This window comes from Bipolaris zeicola (assembly GCF_000523435.1).
Source record: "Bipolaris zeicola 26-R-13 unplaced genomic scaffold scaffold_165, whole genome shotgun sequence".
Taxonomy (NCBI): Eukaryota; Fungi; Ascomycota; class Dothideomycetes; order Pleosporales; family Pleosporaceae; genus Bipolaris; species Bipolaris zeicola.
The window spans coordinates 52,007-60,005 of NW_006912214.1; the positions used below are offsets into that span (position 1 = coordinate 52,007).

Below are 7,999 nucleotides of genomic sequence, written 5' to 3' on the forward strand. Positions count from 1 at the left end.
CCAGTGAATCTCACATCCACCAATTTATTTCTCAGGCTCACGATCCAAAACAGGGACGATGAAGTTGCCGGTATAAGGACGAAGATCCTTTCCGCCATTGACCTTGATGTCAACCTTGTGGTTTCCCGTCGCGACCAACTTGGCTGGCTTGGTAATGCACTGGCGCATACTGAAGACTGTTTTTGCAAAAGAATTTTCGTTAGCCAAGCTATTCTTTATCTCCATCTCATCCCCATCCCCGAACCAAAAACACACACACACACAGAAGAGATGAAGGGAGGAAAGGGGAGAACTTACTCTCAGTCTGATTATCGTATGAATAAGTAAGCGAGTTGGGCGTGCAGACGGGTGTTGTACGTCCGTTGCGAAACGTATAACTGGCTGTGCAGTCCGTGACGAGGGGCTTCTTGTAGTAAGGGGAGTTGAACTCGGCGTGCAGTTTCTCGGTATAGCCTGCTCCGGTGTGGAAGTCGTGGTAGATGGTTACGTTCCAGTAGCCGATGTCTGAGATGGAGGGGGCGGCGCTGACGGCCGCGATGAGGGTGAGGAGGGCGGTGGTGGTGAATTGCATGGTTGCTGTGTTGTTTTTGTCGTTGCTGGGGTGGGTTGAAGGGTATTGTAGTAAAGAATGGTAGATGGAATGCTGTGGTGATGTTGGAACTGGTTGTCCTGGCGGCAGTGTCTTATATGTTATTTTTTCCCTCCTCTAGTCTACCTGTGCCCCCCCCCCCTTGATAGCCGATGCTTCTCGTAACTAAGATTTAAGATTTACTTGTGTCGGAGAAGCTTGATCGGTGCCAAGAAGTGGCTTCGGCTTTACTCGTGCTTGGAAGTACGAAAGCTCAATGTCACGATCTTCTAACGTCAAGCCACATATCGGGCGGTCTAGAAACTCGCCCTGGACCTAAGGCAGTAATTTTCACGTATTTGAAGTATATTTTCTTTTTTGTGGCGCAAATAGTGCAGACGGAAATGAGTCCGGGAGCTGTGCAGAGGTGTAGACGAACCGGAATGAAATGCGGAGTCGGGAGGGGCAGAAGAGAGGCAAGAGTGGTCTTTTTTTAGGTCACATATTATTTGGGTAGGTTAACTGTGATTTCTCGTGCGGCTAATATCTGTGCAGATTAAAGGGATGAACGCTGCACAACAATTTTCCTATTCCACATGCAACTTTACTAGATCCTCAGACATGTATCTCCGCATCTCCTTTCGCACATGTATAACGATCTTCACAACCAGTTTTTGACTTTCAAGTTTTTGTTTTTACTTAACCACCGTAGGTACACGAATGTCAGATGTAACGTGTAAGACGGATGAGTAGTTCCGAAATTGATGTACATTATGATTAAATTATACAATACTAAGCATCATATCGCCAGTGGCGTAATGTGGGCGACAATTTCATCATCCCGACTTCAAAGTTTTGGAATTGTTCGGAGAGTTCGCAAGGTGCTCTGGTTGGATAAGAGGTGTAAGTGCTGATGTTCCGCACTCACATTACTTACTAGTGGCTAATTATAGCCACCAGCGGTGTGGAGAAAGTAAGCAATACGATGTAAGGGCATTTTCTGCCAACTTCATTTGATTGGTCCAATTGCAAAAATAACTCAATCGATACGGTGCGCGATCTGACTGCACGCTCGTGTTTGTGCATTTACTTTTTCTTTTGTGTTTTACACCGAGTGTTGACTATGCGGGCGTGAAGGTAAGATCATGTGCGTTTGACTTTGTATGATAGCCAATGAGAATATTGATGATTGTCATGAAGGGTTCTCTGTAAGGGGGAGTGGTAATGGAATAGAGCGACACTAAGTCTAACTGAGTCGCTGCTGTAGTGGCCAAGATAGGGGGTGGTAGTTATAAAGACGGCGCGACGCCTGCGAAGAGGCTACACACTAAGAAACGCTGCACCTGCTGTGACAAGAATGCGCACGACTCTTGTACTGACGACAAAAAGTTGAGTCTCTGAAAACTGCAGCAGATCTGAGTGACTTTATGCTGCATTGATGAATAGCAAGCATGGTGATAGTGCTACACGATGTTGCTGCCCAGCTGTTGTATTGTACTGGTGTTTTGTAGGGCACACCCTTATCCACTTTACCTCGAGCCTCTACCAGAGTGGGAATTTCGTAGCTCATGATGGTGATGACTTGAACAATAATGAGATGTTATATTCAAATCCCGATGGGCAGTTCATCGTCGGGCGAGCAATCCAGTGGACTACCAATAGCGAATCCCCCTTTTGATATTATTTTTAGCGAGGATATATCACGTGGTTTGCGCCCGGCTCTCGAGTTATGGCATATTCACCGGAGGCGTCGAAATTTTGAACTATGTTTTCTAGATTCTAAAGAACCATCTTTTAGACAGCTGCAAAAACCTGTTATCGTCCAATGACGACTTGAGCTGTCAAATCTTGTGTCCGGGTACTCCCGAATTCTCAATTTCGCCGAGCAATCCCGAATACCCGAGTTTTAATCGACACCACGCGCCAATCAAGAGCTGGAGTAACGGGGCCCGGCTGATCAGCGACCATGTGGGTGAGGCTCTTAATGTGGGTCAAGATAGTAGCAACTATTCATGTGAAGCCATTCGGCGATGGCTCGGTTTTGCTTTGGTGCAAAATCACGGTCTGCAAACGCATATATACCGCCACAATGCAGAACCTTCAAGTCACAGATCAGTCGTTCAAATACCATCTTTTCAACTTACGCAACGTCCTTCATTAATACGACTCTTGAGATAACATAATTCATTCGCTATTTTCTTTCCATACTCACCATGGTCGAATCAACCTCCAAAACCTCGAGCCGTAGCTCTTCTGTGACCGCAACCCCTGGCCCATCCAACTCGTCGGTTCAGCACCACGCATTGTCAGCTTCTTCACTTCGATCTGCGCTCAAGAAGCCATTCCAGGGCTGGAGCAAGGAGCTTCTTCGAGCACGAGACAACGACGATGACGACTACAATTTTTCGAGTGGTATGCGTCGTGGCGCGCAATACTACAACGACGAAGCCTAAGACACTGCTCAACCAAGCGACAAAAGAAAAGGAAGTTGATGGGAGATGAAGTGGTGGAAGGATAACTTGGTGACTGGCTTGCATTGGTCGGAGAGATGCAAGCTGATTTTGGCTATATCGGGGCACTGTTTTGTGCTTCGTGAAGGCCTGTGGCGATATTGATTGCGTACAGAGCGGTGTCAGCGTTGCGTTTCCGTGCTATTTATTATCGATACCCGGCTCATTTCATTATTGTAATTTTGCGCAATCAATCCTTGTTCAATTTGACGAGATCCGCGGGCCGCAGCAGTCGAGACCGATGCGTTGATCATCGACGTCTGGTGTGATGTTATGTCATAAAGTCTTGGCGCATGTCGCTCTCAAGATCTATGTTCCCTGCTCTTTTGGACGTCAACTATACACCTTGAACTTGACGTCCACAACGTGATCCGGCTTCTATTGCGCTCTCGTCGAACCGATGGCGGCAATGCCCCTTTGCTCCATATTGTGCTAGGGCGCGCTAACTCCAGGCTGGCTTAACGAGATTGCCATCACCCCGGCATTGGTTCGCAAGGCGACGCCCGAAACACGCCTCAACGAATGCACACCAGGCCAAGCCGTTCAAATCATCGAACCCTAGCGATAGGATCAATACACAACTGAATTATCAGTGTAGCAGAGGCTATGCATGGCGGACCAGAAGAGCAAGGGCCTTTGGACCTTGAGATCGCTGGCCAGATCACTGTCAGCAGTTCAACACCATAGCCATTTACAGCGCTGCAAGCCTCGTGCGATGCCCATTCTGATGAATGCCCTGCTCTGCTGCATACATACTATTGTGGAGAATTTTCCATAATTTCTTCTAGGCAACGATCTGGAATGGGTTTCAGCTAGCCCAGGTTAGTGGCCAATCAGCCTGAAAATGTACTAGGCGGATCAATATCCAGGGGCTGTGCGCCTAAGGCCGCCTGCATCGTGCGTTGTTCCCGCTGTCATGCAAGCAGACAGCCAAAGTCCTCCTGGTTAAATAGACTGCGGTATCCCGATCTACGCCTTCACAGCTAAGCTTCGCTCGTTACTGCTTGTTGTTCCTAGCCTAATAATCGCACATTCTTTTCCAACGACAGACCAATCCCGGTTCAAAACACCCAAATCAGCATAATGTCTAAGATTTACTCCACCGCTCTTCTTGTCTCATGCGCGGCTGCGCAATTGACCACTTCGGCATGGATGGCGGGCACCGGAAGCTACAGCCTTTCGTATGTTGCTTCCGTAATCGCTGTTGAAAATGATCGTACTACAATGTCTCTTGACGTTCAGGGCATGACCGTAAGCAGAGATAAAGTTTGGCTCTAGTAACACATACTTATATCAAGTTCAGGAAGACCTAGGTGCGGCAGCCGAGATAGGCCAGACAGTCACTCTTCAAGGCAACACCTTCTACGCAGTCAATGCTGTGGCCGAGAACGAAGGTGTGACTGTCACCATCATGGGACAATGCACACGCCAGAACACCGATGATCAGGAAGCTACATGCACCATGTCGACAAAGGGTCTCGAGGCCGCCATCAGCTCAGCATGTGCAAGCGCCGATTCTGAGGACGAGCTGTGCAGTGAGGGAGATCTTGACACGACCACTACTACGACACTGCCAGACGGTTACTTCAACATGGTTCAGGTTGTCGTTACATCTGGTGAGAACCTGCTCCCCAGCGCTTCTGCAGCTGCTACACCTTCTGCCGGCAGTGCTTCAGTCACCTCTTCCAAGCCATCCGCTACCAACTCCGCCAAGCCCACTTCTTCCGGATCAGAGGAGGCTGCTAGCTCTGGAGCTTCCCGTACTTCCCAGGCTTCATCAGCAGCCCCTGAGGCTACTAACGCTGCGCCATTGATGACCATGGTTCCTGCTTTGGCAGGTCTCGGTGCCGCTGCTGCTTTCTTCTTGTAAACGTTTTGGAGGAGATTTTACCGTCCTACTTCAAAAACCTCGAGTAGTTTTCCGCGTCACGAAACCGACACCACGAACCGCCCAAAGTCTATCATACCCAGTTATTTACTCTTTTTTAATGATATAAAATTCTCATGCTGTTTTGAAACCACCGTTCGCAAGTAAACATACTTTCAACTAAGAAGACCTTTTTCCCGGATTTTGATAATTCATTCTCATGGCTCAAGACAGACCAGTCTCTCCCCTTTTTTCCCAAAACAGCAAACTCCATCTTTATCTTTCATCACTTTTCCGCAGTACACATGCCCTTCACACTCGCTGCTCGCGCACTTCCAGCTGCTTACTTCACCTCCTTTCTCCAACACATAACATCCCCCTTTACATCCTCTTACCCCCACTGCCGCTCCATGCGCACCTCGCGAATGCCTACACCGCATATCCCACGGAAACGCATCGCTCTTCACTACCACCGTTTTCGTCGGCAAACCCGGCAAGTCTTCAAGCGACACGCGGCTAAAGTCAGCATGCGAGTTTGGACGCGGCAGTTCTGGGATGTCATGCGCATTTTGGCGAGTCGATGTGCCTCCTGGTCTTAGCGACATCCAGCGGCGCGGTGGGCGTGGCGGGACTAGAACTGTGAGTTTGTAGGGGAGTTTGCTCCATTCGTACTCCTCTAGGGGGTCTATGCTTGGTTCGTAATACATTTTATCCTGGATTTCTAGCGAGAGATGGTGTGTGTGTATGGGTTATGGAGATGTTTTTGCAGTGCTGGGAGGTATGTTGCAGTAGATGTTGGCTGTAAATAAGAGGTGTGAGAGTTTCTTTACTGATTGCGAGACAAGGACTTTGTGTGGGTGATTGCGCGTTGATCTGCGCTGTGATTGGAGCGGTGAAGGACAAACGAGGGACGTTGTGTTAGACAATGCGTTGATGGCCAATGAATTGTTGGAGTCATTGTTCAGCTGCGGCGTTTGACCACTGATACGCTGGATGTGAATACATGGCAACGACACAAGGACGACACGAACACGTGTCTACCAAAAACAAATTGCACGATACTTATTGAAGCTGTTGGATGTTCCAGCAATTCTCTTAAGGTTTGCTGTATTTGTAGTTTGTCCTTATTTTGAAACAGTCGGAGAGTGATGTTCGTATCACTAACGGAAGTTTTTAAGCAACAGGACATTTACTTAGGGTGGAAACTTGACAAGGCAACTAACGATGCAAAAATGTTCATCAGAAAAGTCTTCCATTGACTATTTATGGGATTCCGCTTATATTCATGCCTCCAAACGAGACGATATTAGTGAAGCTGCAAACTTCTCGCCCTTGGCCTTTTACAAACACTTCGTTTACACCTGCGATTCATGCCTGATCCGGATTCACGAACATGTCGACCTACCTTAATGCGAGAGGTGATTTCTGCCTCTCATTCCGGTTCTTTGTTCAACTGTAATCTGTTCATGACCTCGTAATGGAGAGATTTATCAACACTCAGCTTCACCCAGTCGATGCGTGCAGCATCTGCACTGAGCCCTTCAGCACGACTCACCAACCTGTAGCGCTCCCATGCCAGCATATATTTGGCCACAACTGTATTAAGAAATGGCTTACCAGCGGTCGAGGCAACACAAATGCCTGCCCAACATGTCGCCATATCTTAGTCCCGAAGCCCAACCCCCGGGGCTCCTTCAACGTACAGTCGATATGGCAGGAACTTTGTCACCAACCCAACGAGCGTCTCCAAGTCTTCATGCGAAAACTCTGGTCAGACCTCCAGAACCTCTGGAAAAGCCACCCCAGAGGCTCCTTTTCCGTAACCTCCATCCTCAACCAAGCCATCATCCCCGCCCTCACACACACAATCCGCACCACACGTCCCTCCCCAGACCAAACCCCCGATCCAGTGCTAGACTGCTACAACCTCATCTCTGCATCCTGGGACTCCTTAGGGAGACCCGACATCGCTGCCGGTCTCGCCATCCCCCTCGTCCGCCTCGCCCGTCTAACCGCGAACGCAGGCGCCGTCCTCCCCAAATGGCTCACAACAAGCTCGCGTATAAATCGCCTCATCTGGCGCGCAAATGCCTGTCTCCCCTTAAACTCCGATCACATCTCCTGGGACTTCATCATGCAAGCCGCCGCACCGGCTTCCGTCCGCTACTTCGACCTGCTGCACCTCTACACCGTGCTGATCAGCCAGGGCATCGCGCATTTCCCCGCTCCACACCCCTTTCCTTCCCGCAGACACGAAGTTGTGAATTTAGTAGTCGAGCGGTGTTGTAGTAAGATTGGGGGTGGAGGGTGTGCGTGGAGGGGGAGGCCGAGTAGTGAGTTTAAGGATGTGCTTGTGGGGGTTTATGAGGAATTGAGACGGTGGCAGGGGGAGAAGGGGAGGATGAGTTTGAGGGGGAATTATGAGGAGGAGGGGGTTGTGAGGGGGGTTTGGGCACTGAGTGTGTGGGGTAAGGAGAGGGTGGCGAGCGCTTGAGTAGAGATGTACGGTAGTAGGGATGGAAGTGGGCTCATCCGGTGGCCGAAATCGTCAAGATCCCACTAATTTCACTACTATTACATGACTATTACAACGTAACCATAATAGTAAAACAGGAATCGTAGTATTTGGAATTTTCTTCTACATCTTGCTTGCATGTACGCTACTTATGTACCTGTCTTGCCTACAGTGCCTTTGCGACAGTTCACCCACCTCAGCGCGCGCTCATATTAACCACTCTCTCGCTCTAGAGCATCTCCGGCCTAACCTCCCACCTACTACGTCATCTGTCGCCGAAGTACCGAGATTGCGTCATGGTTAGCCGTTCTTAGCACACAAGGTTTCTCGTCAAACATGGATTAATGTTGCCTTTAGGTAGCTATGGCGAGAATACCTCGTTATCTTATTTAGTGCCGAAGCTATCATGTCTTCATTCCTCCGCGATAACGCTGGACTTATAACAAAATTCGAAATAATTATTCACTATAGAAGGACTAATGTTATTATTATTATTATTATTATTCCATTATAGTCCTGTATCAGCCGTTGGCTATGTA

The 7,999-nt window shown here is 48.8% G+C and overlaps 6 protein-coding genes across 6 annotated transcripts; 3 read left to right on the plus strand and 3 right to left on the minus strand.

Annotated features, from left to right (window-relative positions):
• Nucleotides 1-24: 24 nt before the first annotated feature.
• On the minus strand, nt 25-571 carry COCCADRAFT_39382 (uncharacterized protein; the record flags this gene model as incomplete). Its single annotated transcript, XM_007717113.1, has 2 exons — nt 25-176; nt 298-571. The coding sequence occupies 2 exons, from the start codon at nt 569-571 to the stop codon at nt 25-27; spliced, it is 426 nt and encodes a 141-aa protein (XP_007715303.1).
• A 2,210-nt stretch (nt 572-2,781) lies between these two features.
• COCCADRAFT_104048 (uncharacterized protein) lies at nt 2,782-3,021 on the plus strand (the record flags this gene model as incomplete). The annotated part of the gene is made up of 1 exon (XM_007717114.1): nt 2,782-3,021. The coding sequence occupies one exon, from the start codon at nt 2,782-2,784 to the stop codon at nt 3,019-3,021; it is 240 nt and encodes a 79-aa protein (XP_007715304.1).
• Nucleotides 3,022-4,161: 1,140 nt separating this feature from the next.
• COCCADRAFT_28713 (uncharacterized protein) lies at nt 4,162-4,948 on the plus strand (the record flags this gene model as incomplete). Its single annotated transcript, XM_007717093.1, has 2 exons — nt 4,162-4,329; nt 4,382-4,948. The coding sequence occupies 2 exons, from the start codon at nt 4,162-4,164 to the stop codon at nt 4,946-4,948; spliced, it is 735 nt and encodes a 244-aa protein (XP_007715283.1).
• Nucleotides 4,949-5,163: 215 nt separating this feature from the next.
• COCCADRAFT_104023 (uncharacterized protein) lies at nt 5,164-5,652 on the minus strand (the record flags this gene model as incomplete). Its single annotated transcript, XM_007717115.1, has 1 exon — nt 5,164-5,652. The coding sequence occupies one exon, from the start codon at nt 5,650-5,652 to the stop codon at nt 5,164-5,166; it is 489 nt and encodes a 162-aa protein (XP_007715305.1).
• A 42-nt stretch (nt 5,653-5,694) lies between these two features.
• Nucleotides 5,695-5,937, minus strand: COCCADRAFT_104024 (uncharacterized protein; the record flags this gene model as incomplete). Its single annotated transcript, XM_007717116.1, has 1 exon — nt 5,695-5,937. A coding segment is annotated over one exon (243 nt), but the record flags the coding sequence as incomplete, so codon positions are not given.
• Nucleotides 5,938-6,422: 485 nt separating this feature from the next.
• Nucleotides 6,423-7,439, plus strand: COCCADRAFT_28715 (uncharacterized protein; the record flags this gene model as incomplete). The annotated part of the gene is made up of 1 exon (XM_007717094.1): nt 6,423-7,439. One exon carries the CDS (start codon nt 6,423-6,425, stop codon nt 7,437-7,439), a length of 1,017 nt encoding a protein of 338 aa, XP_007715284.1.
• Between the last annotated feature and the right edge of the window lie 560 nt (nt 7,440-7,999).